General features: G+C 43.1%; 1 protein-coding gene across 1 annotated transcript in view; it reads left to right on the forward strand.

Annotated features, from left to right (window-relative positions):
* Window positions 1-18,820, forward strand: part of LOC122550341 (skin secretory protein xP2-like) — a 131,425-nt gene that overhangs the window by 22,644 nt on the left and 89,961 nt on the right. Inside the window, exons 6-9 of the mRNA XM_043691069.1 lie at window positions 4,194-4,253; window positions 6,564-6,623; window positions 7,386-7,484; window positions 17,002-17,055. Coding sequence (XP_043547004.1) covers window positions 4,194-4,253; window positions 6,564-6,623; window positions 7,386-7,484; window positions 17,002-17,055 — 273 coding nt within the window. The remainder of the gene's footprint in view (window positions 1-4,193; window positions 4,254-6,563; window positions 6,624-7,385; window positions 7,485-17,001; window positions 17,056-18,820) is intronic.

Raw genomic sequence — 18,820 nt, forward strand, 5'->3', positions numbered from 1 at the left:
TTCTCCAAAAGATCATTAGAGATAGGAGCACATTTACATTGTTCAGCCCACTGAGTCTGCTCCACCATTCGATCATTGCTAATATCTTTCTCAACTTCATTCTCCTGCCTTCGCCTTCCCCATCCCAGTAACCCTTTACCCCCTTACCAATAAAGAACCTACCTATCCCTGTCTTAAAGACACTTAATGACTTGGCTTCCACAGATGTGGAACGTGTTCCACAGATTCACCACCTTTGGCTGGTGAAGAAATAGAATTCCGACAGTGTGGAAATAGGCCCTTCAGCCCAACAATTCCACACATACCTTCTGAAGAGTAACCCACCCAGACTCATTCCCCTACCCTATATTTACCCCTCACTAATAGCCTACACAATGGGCAATTTAGCATGGCCAATTCACTTAACCTGCATATCTTTGGATTGTGGGAGGAAACTGGAGCACCCGGAGGAAACCTGCTCAGACATGTGGAGAATGTGAAAACTCTACGCAGACATTTGTCTAAGGCTGGAATTGAACCTGGGTCCCTGGTGCTATGAGGCAGCAGTGCTAACCACTGAGCTACCAAGCCTCTTCATTGCTGTTTTAAAGGGTCATCGCTTCACTCTGAGACTGTGCCCTCAGGTCCTAGTCTCTCCTACTAGTGGAAACACCTTTTCCATGTCCATTCTATCCAGCCCACACAGTATTCTGTAAGATTGAATTGGATGCTCCCATATCCTTTGAAACTCCATTGAATATAGACCCAGAGCCCTCAACTGCTCCTAAAACGACAGGCCCAACATTCCCGAGGCTTTTCTTGTCAACCTCCTCTGGATCTTTTCTAAGGCCCTTGATACGGGGCCTAAAGCTGCTCACAACATTCCAAATGCAGTCTGACCAGAGGTTTATACAGCCTCAGCAATAAATCCCAGCTCTTGTATTCCAGCCCCCTCAATGTTAACACTAACGGTGCATTTGCCTTCCTAACTGCCAACTGAATTGGTATGTTAGCCTTCAGAGAATCCCGAACTCAAACACCTGAGGCCCTTTGTGCTTCAGATTTCTGAAGACTTTGCTCATTTAGAAAAATGTCTGTGCCTCTACTCTTCCTCCCAAAGTGCCTAACCTCACACGTATCCACATTGTATTCCATCTGCCACTTCTTTGCCCTCTCTCCTAGCCTATCCAAGTCCTCACAAAGTCTACTCCTCAACGCTACCTGTATCACTGCCTGTCTGTCATCTAGAAACATGGCAACAATGCCCTCAGTTCCTTTGTCCAGCATGTTAATGTATAACGTAAATAGGTGTAGTCCCAACACTGACCCTTTTGGAACTCCATTGGTCACCGGCCGCCATGCTGAAAAAAACATTTTATTCCCATTCTCTGCCTTCTCTTAGTCAGCACGTCAGTGCAAAAGATAAGGCTGAAGCTTTTGCAGCAATCTTCAGCCAGAAGTGCGGAGTGGATGATGTATCCCGGCCTCCTCCAGTGGTCTCCACCATTATAGATTCCAGTCTTCAGCCAATTCGCATTTCTACACGTGATAACAAGAAACCTTTGGAGACACTAGATCCTGCAATGGCTATGGGTGCTGACATCTTTCTGGCGATAGTACTGAAGACTTGTGCTCCAGAAATTGCTGCTTGCCTATCGAAGCTGTTCCAATAAAGTTACAGCACTGACATCTACCCGACAATGTGGAAAATTGCCCAAGTACTAAATTGTCCTGTACTAAAAAGCAAGACAAATCCAACCTGGCCAATTACTGCCCCATCACTCTACTGTTGATCACCAATGGAGTGATGGAAGTTGTCATCAACAGTACAATCCAGCAGCACCTGCTCAGCAATAACCTTCTCAGTGGTGCCCAGTTAAAACAAGGAGTCATAGTTTTAAGATATTAGGAGAAAGGTATAGAGGAGACATCAAAGGAAAGTTCTTTACGCAGAGAGTTGTGAATGCATGGAATGCGTTGCCTGCAGTGGTGGTGGAAGCAGAGTCATGGGGGACATTTAAGCGACTGCTGGACATGCACACGGATAGCAGTGAGTTGAGGGGTGCGTTAGGTTAAGTTATTATATTTTACAATAGAATTTCACCTCGGCACATCATGGGCCAAAGGGCCTGTTCTGTGCTGTACTTTTCTATGTTCTATGTTCTAGAAGAAAAGCTGGCAAACAGAGAATATGAGAATATAATGGGAGTGACCATAGGGAAAGTAAGAAGTCATTTCCCAGCTTGTAAAGAGTAAGTGGTTGGGGAGACCTGTTGAGGACATATTGGTGTATATGTTTAGAGGTGCAGAGCAACATTGGAACATTTAGAGTTTGTCAATTTGTTTTACAGAACTTGAAAATTGAGGTATTATTTCAAGGTTGAAGAATATGTGGGATCTTGGGCTTTAGGTATTAATGGACTGGCTCACAGCGCCAGGGACCCGGGTTCGATTCCGGCCCCGGTCTTGGGCGACTGTCTGTGTGGAGTTTGCACATTCTCCCTGTGTCTGTGTGGGTTTCCTCCAGGTGCTCAGGTTTCCACCCACAGTCCAAAGGTGTGCAGGCTAGGTGGATTGGTCATGGTAAATTATTCAGGAATGCGCAAGTTAGGTGGGTTAGCCATGGGAAATGCAGTGTTACAGGAATAGGGTAGGGGGTTAGGTCTGGGTGGGATGCTCTTCAGAGAGTCAGTGTGGACTTGATGGACTGCATGTTGAAAAGTGTGGTGCTGGAAAAGCACAGCAGGCCAGGCAGCATCCGAGGAGCAGGAGAATCAACGTGTCGGGCACAAGCCCTTCTTCAGGAATCTTTCTCCTAGTCTGGTAAATCCAGCATCTGCAGTCCTCACTTTCTCCTAGGCCTCGGATGCTACCTGGCCTGCTGCGTTTTTCCAGCACCACACTTTTCAACTCTGGTAAATCCAGCATCTGCAGTCCTCACTTTCTCCTAGTTGATGGGCTGTATGGTCTGCTTCCGCACTATTGGGATTCTATGGGTCTATGAAGTTAATAGGGCTGATCCTGTACTTCAAGGTGCTGTTTTGAATTCCCATCTCTGACCATTTGGGTCTCTATGTTCATCCCCTGTGTCCAGTGGCTGAGGAGAATGTGACTGGTATTTGCTGCAGGCGGTGTTGCTTGCTTCACTATTGGTGTTGTTATTGTGCCTCTTGTTTCACATCAGAGCTTTAGGCTAGAGCTGCATGATTGATTTTCCTGCTCCTCGGATGCTGCCTGAACTGCTGTGCTTTTCCAGCACCACTCCAATCCAGAATCTGGTTTCCAGCATCTGCAGTCATTGTTTTTACCTGAGTATCTTCCAAGCAAAAGTGACAGCTGGAAGCATGGAGGTGCAGGTCAAAATGAGGGAGGTCTGAGACCAGATGCCAAAGGAGCAGGTGGGTAAGCAGAAGACAGGTGACCTTGACTTTCAAAAAATGGGAAATCAATTCTGCACTCTTGAATGAAATTCTGTGAAATGCTGCCTCGCAGTTGGAGGATTTATGAGTGTGGGAGCAGTCCCCACTTCACTGTCACTTGGTTGCAGCGGGTGAGGTCCACGCAGTCCAGACTGGCCAGTATTGGCTGAATATTGGGTTCAGTGCCCTGCCCAGTTAAATTATTCTTTGAGAATTGAAGTTACTTAACCAACAGCCGCAGGGATGTTCTCCACTTGACATCAAATTGACACCCTTGACTGTGATTCAGCAAAGGGTGGCCCGGTGGCTCAGTGGTTAGCAGTGTTGCCTCCCAGCGCCAAGGACCCAGGTTCAACTCCAGCCTCGGGTGACTGTCTGTGTGGAGTTTGCATATTCTCCCTGTGTCTGCGTGGGTTTCCTCTGGGTGTTCTGATTACCTCTCACAGTCCAAAGACGTGCAGTTTAGGTGAATAGGCTATGCTAAATCACCCATAGTGTTCAGGGATATGTAGGTTAGGTTTGTTAGTCAGGGGGAAATGTAGAGTAATGGGGGAGAGGGTCAGTGTGGGCTTGCTGGGCTAAAGGGCCTGTTTCCACCCTGTTGGGATTCTAACTCTAAATGTATTACAGCATCAAATTATAGGATAGGCTCACTCATAATTTTCAGAATCAAAATATCTAACATCAACATCTAATTTTTTTCTTCCCAAAATAGCCACCACAGAAAAGACAACTAACTTTAAACTATTAAAGTATAATTGTTCAATAAGAATTTTGATTTTTTTGTTTTGACAGCACGAGGTGTCTGCCCACAACCAAGTCAACAGCCTGTGGCTCCACCCTGCCCTCAACCACGTGAGTCAGCAATAGAACTAATACTGAAAGAATGTTCCAGAATGGGGAATGGGTACAGCTGAAGGGTTATGCAGCACACTGTGGTACCCTCGGACTGTACAATGCACAGTGTTATTGAGATCCCTGATGACAAATTCATGGAACACACATTACAGCCTCCAAATCCTGACTCCACCCACAAATGGTACACGTTGTGAAGCTGTCATCTTTATAAACCTTTTCAGAATGTCAATATCACTGCCAGGGTACAAAGCGTTAATCTATTAATTCAGCATGTTCCTTGGGAAGTTGCTGGGAATCCAGAATGTGGGCTTCCCCAAAAGACCATTGCAAATAGGACCAGAATTACATTGTTCAGCCCATCAATTCTGCTCTACCATTCAATCATGGCTGATATCTTCCTCAACCCCATTTGCATTGTAACCCTTCATCCCCTTACCAATAAAGAATCTACCTATCTCTGTCTTAAAGACACCTTTTCCTTAGTGCTGGCGACTGCACTCACATCTGCCCTTTGATTCTCTTGAAGATTTGGTATGTTGCTCATGAGTCTTAACATAAAAACTGATGCAAAGTGCCTGTTCAGTTCCTCTGCCATTTCCTTGTTTCCCATTACTTCTTCTCCAACCTCATTTTCCAGAAGTCCAATGTCCATCTTGCCTCTCTCTTACATTTTATATATCAGACAAAAGCTCTTGTAATCTTCTTTTACATTACTAACTGGCTTATATTTCATCTCCTTCTCCACTTATTCCTGTTTTAGTTATCCTTTGCTGGTTTTTAAAGGATTTCCAATCCTCTAGAATCCCAGTAATCTTCCCCACGTTGTATTCTTTATCTTTGCTTGTATAATGTCTCTGACTTCCATTGTCAGCCATGGCTGCCTTGCCCTCCCTTGTATGTTCCTTATTCCTTGGGGTGAATTTCTGCCATGCCTCCTGAATTACCCCCAGAGACACTTGTCATTGCTGCTCCACTGTCTTCCCTGCAAGGCTCCCCTTCCAATCAACTCCGGCCAGCTCCTCCTTCGTATCTTTGCTGAATTGTAATACCATTACATGTGAATCCAGCTTCTCACTCTCAAGCCGCAAGTTAAATTTTATCATGTTATGGTCACCTCCCCCCATGGGTTCCTTCACCTGCAGCTCCCTAATCAAGTCTGTCTCATTGCACATCACCAAATCCAGAATTACTTATTCCCTAATGGGTGCTACCAGTAGCTAGTCTGAAAAGCCATCCCATAAACATTCCTCGACTTGCTTGCCTTGAGATCTATTACCAACCTGAATTTCCCAGTCCCCCTCTCTATTGAAGACCCTCAAGATTATTGTAATAGTGCCTTTCTTACCTGCCTTCTCTTTTTCCAGTTTTACTTTCTTCTCCATGTCCTAACCACTGCTCGGAGGCCTGTACCGGACCTTCATCAAGATCTTTTTTCCTTTGAAGTTCCTCAACTGTACGCACACAGGTTCTACTGCTTCAGACTCTATATCACCTCTTGCTATGGATTTAAGTTTATTTCCTGCTAACAAGGTAGTAGGAAACCGCCTCTGCCCATCTGCCTGTCCTTTTGACAAAGCCTTTACCCTTCCCAGTGGTTCTCAGCCCTGAGTCCCTTCACGCCACATCTCTGTGATACCCACAGCACCAGCTGCACCAGTTTCAATCTGCGCTGCTAGCTCGTTTCCCTTGTTTCATATACTGCATGCACTTAACACCAACACCCTCAATCCTGTGGTAACTGCCAACATTCTCATATTAATAATTCTTGTCGTCATATCTTATGTAATTGGACCAAGGAAGAGCCAGAATGGCTCCCAGTCTGTGTAATCAGTTCCTCCTGAAATTTACTATCACACTTTTGCTGTCTGTTAGTTTACTTTCTGTTGCAAACTGTCACAGTTTTTTGGGACTGAATGAAATCCTGACTGATCTGCTGTGCCTGAAGTTAGATTCCTTACCCTTTCCATCCTCTTTGTCCTGTAACCTGTTCTGGAAATTTTAATCTCTTCTGCGCCCTTGCCCACTTTAACCTTTTCCATTTAATTCTCCATGCAACAGAATCCACGCACCTCCCACTATTTAGTTTAAATCCCAATCCGTCGCAATAGTTACATGATCCGTCAGACTCATCAAGTACTTTGAAGTTTTAATTTCCCAAGGCTCTGTGATGTCAGGGATTGACATCCCACCCCGGCTGGCCCAACATCTATTTTTTTTCTTAAAATGGTCACCATATAAAAGACAACTAAGTGTAAATTATTGAAGTATAATCGCTAAATAGGTATTTTGATATTTCTGTTTTGACAGCACAAGGTGTCTGCCCACAACCAAGTCAACAACCTATGGCTCCACCCTGCCCTCAACCACGTGAGTCAGCAATTGAACTAATACTGAGCGAATGTTTCCGAGTGGGGAATGGGTACAGCTGAAGGGTTATGCAGCACATTGTGGTGCTCTGGGACTGTACGATGCACATTGCTATTGAAAGCCCTAATGACAAATGTATTGAATATACGTTATAGCCTCCAAATTCTGACCCCACCCATGAATTGTACACATTGTGAGGCTATCATTTTAATAAACATTTTCAGAATGTTGATATCACGGACAGGGTACTAAACATCAATCTAGTAATTCAACATGTTCAACTCTTAGATTTATTCATCAGCTGTTGTTATGCCAATTGGGAAGTTGCAGGGAACTCAGAATTTGAGATTTCCAATAAAACATAAGATATAAGAGCTGAACAGATCATTTTGCCCATCGAGTCTGCTCTACCATTCATCTATGAAATCTTCTCCATGGTGAGGATGTTCTCGACTTGTTTCTGAATGGATCCAGCGAAAGCTGGAAGCAGGCAAGGTCATTTCCGGTTTCTGGATCAAGTCCATTAATGGGCACTTGAAGCCCCTTCCCACCTGAAAAAAACACCAGCCTCCACTTCTACCTTGAGATTCAGCCAAAGAGCTGTTAGGTGTAAGGATTGGATAAGCTGTATCGGAATTTTATGAATCAAAACATCTTGCAGACTAAAATCTAACTTTTCACACTGGTCAGTAAAAGACAGATAAATGTGAATTTTTAAAGCATAAGGTTTAAATGAGTCCTTTTCTTTTTCTGTTTCGACAGGACAAGGTATCTGCCCACCTGCAGCTTCCCAGTTACTGCCACTCCCGCACCCTGAACCATGTGAGTTACCAGCCGTACTAATATCGAAGAGAATGGGCAGTAGGTACAACCTACTATTAACACCCGCTCAACACAAGAGTTTTGTCCATCTGTGTTTTTTTAGGTTAATACATGCACTCCCAACATCACTCTCGCACCCACCCCCACCATCCTCTGTATTTATTCCACACTGACTCCCACCTGCTGTTGATGAAATTTTTCACTAACAACCAAAGTGAATGCTTTTCTTCGAGCTGGGGTGGACAATGGCTGGCGCTGACAGGATATGCTCCATGCTATAGTTCTATCAGGTGGGAGAATGGTTGTTCCACAGAATGCTAAGATCCTAATTCTCCCATACTGAGCTACATCCCTCCCATACGTCATCGAAACAGAGGCTCACTTCATGCCTTCAGCATGCGTGTGTTCTCTGTGTAGTTTTGTGAGAGAAATGTCTGATCAGCTACTCATACTTAGTGTTCATATAAAAGCGTTATAAATATTGACAAGGCTGATATTTATCTTAGCTGAAAATGTGTTGCTGGAAAAGCGCAGCAGGTCAGGCAGCATCCAGGGAACAGGAGAATCGACGTTTCGGGCATAAGCCCTTCTTCAGGAATCTTATTTTTGCTGGAGCTTATGTATTAGATTCTTTCACAGAAAATAAGACAAAAAAATGATGTTTATTTCGATTGAAGTTGAATTCATGACTCTGGAGCATTAGTCCAGGAATCATTCCAGATGTATTTCTGATTTCTTCTTGGTCTCTCTCAGTTTGAGCACAGTTCTTATAAATAAATGCCCAACTTCACAAGTACCATGATTTAAATGTTTTTGGTTTTACACATGCTTTATAACCAGGGTAATGCATCAAATAGCTTGAAGGTAGAGTAAATATTGTGTGGATGCCAGGCTAGGTATTGGTGAAGGAGAGGGGGGGGGGCACTGTTGACTGTTAGGATAGTAAGGGTGGAAGAGAAAGGGATGGAGGGAAGGTTTTAGTATAGGATGGATGACAAAGGATGGAAATAAAGAGCAAAAGCAAAACAATGTGGATAAATTGAAAACAGAAACATGCTGGAAACAATCAGCAGCTGTGAGAACAGAAACAGACATATTTTCTTGGATGTGATATTTTATCAGAAATTTCTGATAAAGTACATAGTTTGGGTATTGCTGTTGACTCTCCACCTACCATACGAATGTAAGACTTATGACCAGGAGTAGGCCACTTTCAGCTTCTCAAGCCTGCTCCATAATTTAACATAATCATGGCTGATCTCATCTCGGCTTAAACTTCACTTTCCCGCCTCTCACCATACCTGATAATTCAACCCATTACTAATTAAATATTTGTCTAGCTCCTTCTGAAATTTACTCAATGTTCCAGCTTCTGCCGTACTCTGGAGTGCTGAATCACACAGATTCACAGCTCCTTCAGAAGTAACTTCTCCTTGTCTTTGTTTTAGATCTGCAATCCCTTATCCTAAAACAACGATCTCTTGTTCTAGATCACCTTACATGAGGAAACATTTTTCTATGTATATGTTGTCAGTGTCTTTAACATCTTTTATATCTTAAGTCGATCTCATCTTATTCTTCTGAACTCCAGAGAGTATAGACCTAAACTGCTCAATCTGTTTTCGTAAGACAAATCCCTCATCTCTGGAATCTAGTGAATCTCTTCTGAAGTGCCTCCAATGCAGCTGCATCCCTCCTCAAGGAATGGGGCCAATGTTGCACGCAATACTCCAGGTGTGATCTCTCTTCAGCTCTGATAAAGAGTCATGTAGGCTCAAAATATTAGCTTGCTCTCTTTCCATGGATGCTGGGTGACCCTCTGTGATCTCCAGAATTTGTTGTTTTCAGTGCCTGTCTATACAATTGGAGCAATATGTCTTTTCTACTCTGTTACCGTACGACGTGAAACGGTTCTTCCTCACATCTCCCCCACAGCTCTTGTGTCTTTCTCTGTCTCCTTGTCCTTGCCCCACGAGAAAATGGGGCCAGCTTTTTTCTGTTTACTTGCCTCTACTCATAGAACATCTCCCTGCTCAACGTCATGTTTGGACTGGTTTTCGGTTGAAGAATCCATTTGCCATGCATTATACACCTTTAATTTACCCCTCACTTTGTTTCCACTACCTCTTGCTCATGTTGGAATTTCTTACCCTTTTCCTGAACATCTTTTTCTTCAAGAATATCCAATGTTTTCTTCCAGCTTTTCGTTTCAGACTTTAGCTCCTTCTTACTCTGACTGGATCTCCTCGCATCTCACTGCATTTAGCCCTCCACTAAATGAGAAGTTCTACTTTAGATTGTTCCTTGCTCATGTCTTATATTAATCTAAACTGAGTGTGGCATCAAGGAGCCCCAGCAGAATTAGAATCAATGGGCAAACTCACACTCTCCACAGTGCAGAAAAAGGACATGCACTCCATTCAATCTGCACTAACCCTCCAAAGAGCATCCCACCAGACCCATTTATCCCCAGTCTATCTCTGCATTTACCATGGCTGACCCACCCAGCCTACACCCACCCCTGGATACAATGGGGAAATTTAACATGACCAATCTACCTAACCTGCACATCTTTGGACCGTGGGAGGAACTGGAGCACTCGGTGGAAATCCACACAAACACGAGAGAATGTGCAAACTCCACACAGCCAGTAGCCCAAAGCTGGAATCAAACCTGGGTTCTGGGCACTGTGTGGCAGCAGTGCTAACCACTGTCCCACTGGTCCACTGGCTGGAGCCATACCTGGGACATAGCAAGATAGTTGTGATTGTTGGAGGTCAGTTATTTCACTCCAAGACATCTCTGCAAGAGCTCCTCAGGATTGTATCCTCGACCCAACCATTTTAATCTGCTTTATAAATGTTGTCCTCTTCGTAATAATGGTCAGAAATAAGGATGTTTGCTGATGATTGCACAACATTCAGCACCATTTGTGTTTCCTCAGGTACTGAAGTAGTCCATGTTCAAATAAAACAAGATCTGGACAATATTCAGGCTTGGGCTGACAAGTGGAAAGTAATATTCACGTCACACAAATGCTAGGCTATGATCGTCTCCAATAAGAGACTATCTAACCAACGCCCCTTGATGATCAGTGGTGTTACCATCACTGAATCCCTCACTATCAATATCCTGGGGCTTACCATTGACCAGAAACTCAACTGGATTTTCTACATAAGAACAGTGGCTACAATGGTAGATCAGAGGCTGGGAATACTGTGGCCAGCAACTCACCTCCTGACTGCCCAAAGCCTGTCCATCTACAAGGTACAAGTGAGGAGTGTGATGGAATACTCCCCACTTGCCTGGATGGATGCAGCCCCAACAATACTCAAGAAGCTTGTCACCATTCAGGGCAAAGCAGCCCACTTGATTGGCACTCCATCCACAAACATTCACTCCCTGCACCTGACTCTTAGTAGCAGCAGTGTTTACTGGCTGCAAGATGCACTGCAGAAATTCACCAAAGATGGTGAGTTAGACAGCACTAAGGGCAGCAGATGCATGGGACCATCACCTCCTTGAAGTTCCGCTCCAAGCCACTCACCATTCTGTCTTGGAAATATATCATTATTCCTTCAGTGTTACTGGGTCAAGATTCTGTTATTCCTACCTCAGAGTATTGTGGGTCAATCTACAGCACGTGGGCTTCAGTAGTTCATGATGGCAGCTCACCATCATCTGCCAAGGGGCAACTAGGAATGAGCAATAAATGTTGGCCCAGCCAGCGACACCTATTTCCCATGAATGAATTTTTTAAAATTGTGTTATTAACCTCCCCAGTATCATCACTTTATTCTTCCTGCATGTCTCTTTCATATCCCTATAGACTGGTTTCTCTACCCTATGTTTTTCTCTCTCTCTCTCTCTCTCTCTACCATACTTGCATCTCAACACTAATCAAAAAGATTCTGTTCTTGCCCTCCAATTACATCCTCTACTCTGAACTCTTTTCAAGGGCAGTTAAGGTGATGGACAATAAATGTTGGTGTTACAAGCAACACTCACATCCCATGAAAGAGTTATAAAAAAGTTCTTCCTGAAGTATTAGTTGCCTTTCCTATGTTTTCCTGAATATTTTGTATTCAGTGTTGATGTATTGAGCCCTGACCAGTTTGAAACAATATTGGTGTAACTTGCAATATTATACTATTGCCTGCTATTTGTCCTTGTAACTCAGCAATAGTTTGTACATTTACTTAAAAGATTATAAAGCTGATTTGTATTTTCTTCTTTGTCCTAACTAGTGAATTGATATCTCGTAGGAACACAGGAAACAGCATCAGGAATGATCCATCGAACTTGCTCTGCTATTCAATTAGGTCCTTGCTGATTTTCTACCTCAATATCCTACACTCCTACCAAATCTCGTACTAATTTACAGCATAGAAATCTATCAGTCGTTGGCTTCATTATGCTCAGTATCCAAGGACCCTGAGTGAGGGAATCCCAAAGATGCATTTTCCCGAGTGAAGAAATTCCTCCTTCTCAGTTTCCTGAATGTTCGAGCTTTTGTTCTAAGACTTTCATCTGGTTCCATGGGAAAAATCTTTCCTAAATTGACCCTGTGGAATCCTATAAGAATTTTCCATGTTTTACTGAAATCACCCCTCAATTCCTTAACGCCCACTTTTCTCAATCTCTCCTCAGGACAATGTCCTAGGCATCAGTCTGATGTAATAATCTGTCTATTACAAATATTCAGTACTTTGGTATGTCCTGATATTGAATTTATGCACCTCATGCTTCTTTATTCTATTTCTAAGCGCTTGGTACCAATTTATTGAACAATGCCCTGAAACTTTAACCATGTATCTCTCTCCATAAATATTGCTTGACCAGTTGAGTTTTTCCAACATTTTCTGAATTCCAGATTGCCAGCATCTATCATGTTTTGCTTTTGCCTCTGTCCAATTTATTTTAGGGGCTGGCAGTGTTGTGGTGATACTGTCTATGGGACTGAGTCCAGGCTAATGTTCTGGGAACATGAATTCAAATACCCCCCCAAACCAAGACTGGGATATAGTTTCAGTGAAAATGAAGAACTGCCATTGATTGTTACAAAAGCCATATGACTCATTAATGTCCTTCATGGAATAAAATCTGCTGTCTTTCCCTGGTCTGGCCTACATGTGACTCCAGACCCACAGCAATGTAGTTGACTCTGAAATGATCTTGAGATCCACTGAGATCAAGGGAAACGCAGTAAACAAAAGGTCAACAAATGTTGGGCTTTCGACTGATACCCACATCCAATGAAAACATTTTTCAAAGACACCTCCACTTCCATAATGAACTTCCTGGGAGGACATGGAGGTACAATGCTGCCAAGATGGAAACCAGCTCTCTTAAATATTTACTTCCTGTCCACAGCTGATCAGAATGCACCAAAACTCCCTACTCCACCATTATTCGAGCTGCCTTATATAGCAGTGATGAACAAATAATTGCAATTTGACACCTCGATGGGCCAATTTTTTTATTCATTCACAGAATGAGGGTGTTGTTGGCTGAGCAGTATGTATTGCCCTTGCCTAATTGGCCAAAGGGCAGTTAAGAGTCAACCACACTGTTGTGGATCTGGACTTACAAGTAGGCCAGACCAGGTAAGGATGGCAGTTTCCTTCCCAAAAGGACTTTAGTGACCCAGATGCAATTTTCCTGACAATCAACAATAGGTTCATTGTCATCATTAGATTCTTAATTCCAGATTTTTACTGAATTCAAATTCCACCATCTGCCATGAAACCTGAGTCTGCAGAACATTATCTGGGTCTGGATTAACAGTCCAGCAATAACACCACTAGTCTGTCTCCTCCCTTTGTTGCCCACATCTGCCCCTACATCTTCTGTTCTGACCTGGTTTCACATTCAGTCTCATTTTTCTTTAACCTGTCTTGGTTATAAGTGCTGAGACCAGCTAACTCAGCACAGTATCAGAATCCTCTTGTCGGTGGGATTCTTTACTAGCTTTGGCTTTTCGTACAAAATCTGATTGCCTTAATTGCTTAGGCAGTCATACATTCAAAAAGGTTTGAGAATATGTTTGAAGATGAAGAAGAGGTGATGCGCTATTTTAAGAATGAGATTGGGAAACACTTTCCCACTAAGCGCAAAGCACCAATGATACAGGCGACAGATGGACCAATCTCAACAGGAAGCTATGCACAGAGGAGGCTGCAAATCATAACACAATTCACCACCTGTATCTCCATCAGGTTCAGATTGATGTTGGAAGCATAAGATTGCTGAATTAATCCTCAATCGTGAAAACATTACAGCAGTTTCCTCACTTTTATTATAAAGCCTTTGATTTATCCAAAAGCTCAAATAAGACTCCTAGTGGGAGCATTCTTTTAACCTTGTTCGAGATGATTGTTGGGCTTTAGAGCATAAACAGGATAGTCAAGGAACTTTTAGGATTTGGTAACATGGCATCTAAACTTTTGATGTGAGCAACCAAGTAAAGCCTGTACATGTAGCAATAAGGGAGTCGTTTATGACTGTGTGTCATCGAATGCATACTTGTTCAGTAATATTATGTGGTGGTCAGGATAGTTAGACATTTAAAAATGGATTTCATGACTCACCTCTTTGTTTCTATTTTACAATCCCCAAAGACTCAAAGACTCCCTTATCTTTCTCTTTGTAACCAAGAGGAGACACCCACAAATAAAGACACCCACAAATAAAGTCCCCCAGCTCCAGACATTCCCTCATTCATGAATCACAGACACATTAAACCAAGATAACCTTAACCTTCCTCTTAAATTGAACCCTATGAATTTCCATGCTTGATGTTCACTTCCAACTGTTAAGAACATGTAGTTATCCAATGGTTTATTAACTATACTTGCTAGTTAAAGTTACTCAGTCCTCTTACTGACACTCAGACAAATCGGCCACTTGCTAATCTACCTCTCTTCTCACAAGGGCCAGTCCCAACTCTGTGCTTCTATTACTTTTTTGATTGCAGTTTGATTAATTGCCATGATTGAATCAGATTTTCATTTTCTGTCTCACCAGCAAAAATAAGGGTTGCACCACCTTCCAATCAAAGGCAACATCACCCAGGTGAGTCGGAGCCTTCAGTTCCACAGAGGTACCTGGGCAATGTGTAGACATGCTGGGACACTTCCAGGGTGGAGTCAGTCTGCAGCAGCAAAGATAAATTGCCTTTAGTTAATCTGCTGATTTCTTCATACACCCTATCCTTTTTTGCAACCTCTGTAATGCCGGGGGAAAATTGCCATCAGCTAATTCAGCACAGTGCAGGAATGAATTTGCCGTTCTTTACAGCTCAGTACCACACTAGGAGTCACAAAACTCGAATGGTCAGGCGTGCAAGAGAGCCTGACAATATGCTTTTAATTTGAGAAACAATACAAATTAAACATTTCCCTTTATGTGCCTCTCTGTCTAATGTCTTTCAAGCCCATAGAGATACTGTAAGGACTTACCTCAAGTCTCTCTGTATGGGAGATAGCCATTGGTAAAATACCAGCAGTAACAGGAAGCAACCCTTAATTGAACATTTACTGGTTTGATCAGCTTCCAGGTGAGAGGATTCTCTTCACGTTCCCTACCACTGATTACATTGGAACAGCTGCAGGGAGATGATGGAAACGCCTCTTCCCTTTTGCCATGTTACTTTATGGGCAAAGTCATCCTTCATGCCACTTCCTGCCCATTTCCACCTGGAAATTCCAACGCCACTCAGCCCAGGCCTACAGGGTGGGAAAATCCAATGCTTAAATCCAGAAGCTGTAACAGTAAAGCTGCATAAAATACATCAGACCTGGTGTGCCCTTGGGTCCTAACCTCTGCTAATGTGGAAACATCCTCTCCATGTCCAGTCTATCCAGACGCCTCAGTATTCTGTAAGTTTCAATCAGATCGCCCTCATCCTTTTAAACTCTATCAAATACAGCTCCAGAGTCCTCAATCGCTGCTAATATGACGAAGCCCTTCCTTCCTTGTCAACATCTTTTGAACCCCCTCCAAGACAGCACACTTTTGCTTCGATACAGGACCCAAAACTGCTCACAATATTCCAAATGCAGTCTGACAAGAGCCTTATACAGCCTCAGCTGTATATTTCTGTTCTTGTATTCTAGCTATCTTAAAATGAATGCTAATATTGCCTTCCTAACTGCCGACCGCACAGTAAACTTAAGAATATCCTGAACTAGGACTCCTTAGTCCTTAGCGCTTCAGATTTCGAAAGCCTTTCCCTAATTAGAAAATACCCTATACCTCTATTCTTCCTCCCAAACTTCATGACATTACTTTCCCATATCATATTTGATCTGTCATTTATTTTTTAAAGTCTTTCAGCAGCCTTCCTGCTTTGTCAACACTATCTGTCCCTCCGTCTATCTTTGTGTCTTCAGTTCCTTCGTCCAAATGGTTAATAAATAATGTGAATAGCTGTGGTCCCAGTATTGACCCCTGCAGAACTCCAATAGTCAGAAAGATATATAAGAGACACTGTATCATCAGGGTAGATGCAATAGAGGTGAAGAGATTGGGAGAATGGGATGAAGGAAGATTGTGAGCAGGTATAGTGAAGGTAAATGTGGTATCCTGTGGACTTAAGAAAAATGTTCACTGAAAGCCTATCCCTGGAGTGGAAATGGAGAAGTTGGAGAAGGGAAGGGAAGGGAAAAAGTCAGAGGTAACTGAAGGGTGAAAGTTTGAAGTAAAGTTGATGAGATTTTCCAGTTAAAGGCTAGATCAGAATAAAGGGTTGATGCAGTCACCAATGTATCAAAAAAGGAGGGAAGGTGGAGACCCAAGTAGAATTAGGACAAGGAATGCTCTACATGTCACACAAAAAAGGCAGACATAACATGGTTCCAAGGGGACTAAGTGATTGGAGTTGATGAAGGTGGTGTTCAGTGTATGAACAGGATTAGCTGTGGGACGGAGGAAGCAGCTAGATGGAGATTGGTTTGGCTTCTGTTCAGTTAAGAAACAGTGAGTCCTCAGACTGTCCAGATGGGGAATGAGTCGGGGAGGAAAAATTTGGAGACAATTGGAAACTGTTAAAGTGATTGAAGACACAGCAAGACTCACTGATGGAGGTTGGAAAAGAATGGACGAAGGGAAAAAATTACGAATCAAGATAGGGTCAAGCAAGGTCTAAAATATTAATTTTACCAGAGGAATACATTTTGTCAATCTTGAGAAGGATTTGGAAACCACCATTCAGGGTGGGCTGACTGAAGATGGCTTTGAACAGAAGATATTCAGAGACAAAGTCATCAACAGTTCCTCCTCCAATAGCTCACGCTCAGTGATGGGGTTACAGTGGAAGACTTAGTCAGAGGAAAGGTCGGAGTTTTGATAGCCACATTCACGTGGCTATTCCAGACAGTAGTGGCACCAGGCTTGGCAGGCAGTCTAATGACAATCTTCTCATTAGACCTGTCTCTGACTCAGAGCAGCAGCAACACCAGACATGATGGCTGGACCACATCAGGGTCGGAGGGGGCTCGGGCAGCTGAGTCACTATGAGTCACACTGATATTTACTCCATTCTTTGTCTGAGCAGCATTAACAGCAGCAGCAGCAGCAGGCCCGACAGACTTGTGTCAACTGGGTGCAGGTAAGTCAGCACACTTTGCAATTGCACACTGATACCCAAGCTGGATAGTTCAGTGCATTGCAGCCTTATGCCACTCCAGCAAAGGACTGTGTCTTGGGCGGTTACTGATTAATTCTCATGTTGTAAACTGAATTCCACTTTCTGCCTCATTACAGCAGCACCTCCTCTCGCAGACCTGTGCCATCTAGGTGCATTTGAATAAGTCTTCAATTGCACACTAATACTCAGACGGTGCACATGTAATAATACCAATGTTGGACATTGGTACAATTTCTGTAACAGATTCAAGAACTAAAGATCACACAACACCAGGTTATAGTCCAACAGGTGTAATTGGAAGCACACAGAGAACACAGGGGGCTAACACCTTCAATATATTGAGCCCTCCACTATCACCTGATGAAGGAGCGACGCTCCGAAAGCTAGCGTGCTTCCAATTAAACCTGTTGGACTATAATCTGGTGTTGTGTGATTTTTAACTTTGTACACCCCAGTCCAACACCGGCATCTCCAAATCAAGATTCAAGAACAGCTTTCTCTGCACTGTTATTAGATTTCTGAATGGACCTCTCAAATTTCAAATCTCTTGATCTTTGTGCATCTTATTTGCAGCCATAACATTGTATTCTTCACTCTGTTCAATTATCGTTATGCACTTTCTATGGTATGATCTGCCTGTTGTGCATGCAAACCAAACCTTTTCACTGTACCTAGGTACATGTGACAGTAATAAAACAAACCAAATGAAAGTAAATGAAAGGCTGATGCTATCAATTAACCCAGTGAAATACAGGACTTGGCGTGGACCTCCTCCCTGTACATTTCAGTAACATGTTGGACTCATCACATGATACTCAAAATTTAATATTCCAATTGCTTTGGCAGTCATTATTGCAAGGGTGGCTTAAAATGTGCTTGACAGGCAAAAGCCAATATATGATCATTTTTCTTCAGAGTGAAATGGGGCAACACTTTGTATAGGAAATGATCCCCTCACTTTGTCTTTCCCTGATTTTGTTCTTAATCAAGAGGGTAATGAGTCTGTATAACTCACAAAGTCACAAAGGGAGTTGCAGGAGCTGACTGTTAGATCACTGGCCAATCAAAGCTGTAGAAATATGAGACCAGTGGCATCCTGGGAAGACAAAGATAGAACATGGAGTAATCAGCAAACTTACAGGATGGTCACATTCTGGAGTACAGGAGTGGCATGGTAGCTCAGTGCCTAGCATTGCTGCCTTACAGAGCCCAGATTCAGTTCCAGCATCAGGCAACTGTCTGTGTGGATTTTGTGCATTCTCCACGTGTCTGTGTGGGTTTCCTCCGGGTGCTCCACTTTCCTCCCACAATCCAAAAAATGTGCAGGTCAGGTGAATTGGCCATGCTGATTTGCCCATAGAGTTAGGTCTTAAAAATGTGTTGCTGGAAAAGTGCAGCAGGTCAGGCAGCATCAAAGGAACAGGAGAATCGACATTTCGGGCATAAGCCCTTCTTTAGTTAGGTGCATTGGTCAGAGGGAAATGGGTCTGGGTGGGTTCCTCTTCAGAGGTTCAGTGTGGACTTGTTGGGAAGAAAGGCCTGTTTCCACACTGTAGGGAATTTAATCTAATTATAAATATAGAACATAAAAGCCTGCTTTGACTTCCAGTATGACTATTTTGTTCATCCAGCTCAGTACCTTGTTCCCACTTACTCCCCAAACCCTTTGATCCCTTCAGACTTAACAGCTATATCTCTACCTACCCATTCATGAAGGTAAGAACAA

This window comes from Chiloscyllium plagiosum, chromosome 5 (assembly GCF_004010195.1).
Source record: "Chiloscyllium plagiosum isolate BGI_BamShark_2017 chromosome 5, ASM401019v2, whole genome shotgun sequence".
NCBI classification, from domain to species: domain Eukaryota; kingdom Metazoa; phylum Chordata; class Chondrichthyes; order Orectolobiformes; family Hemiscylliidae; genus Chiloscyllium; species Chiloscyllium plagiosum.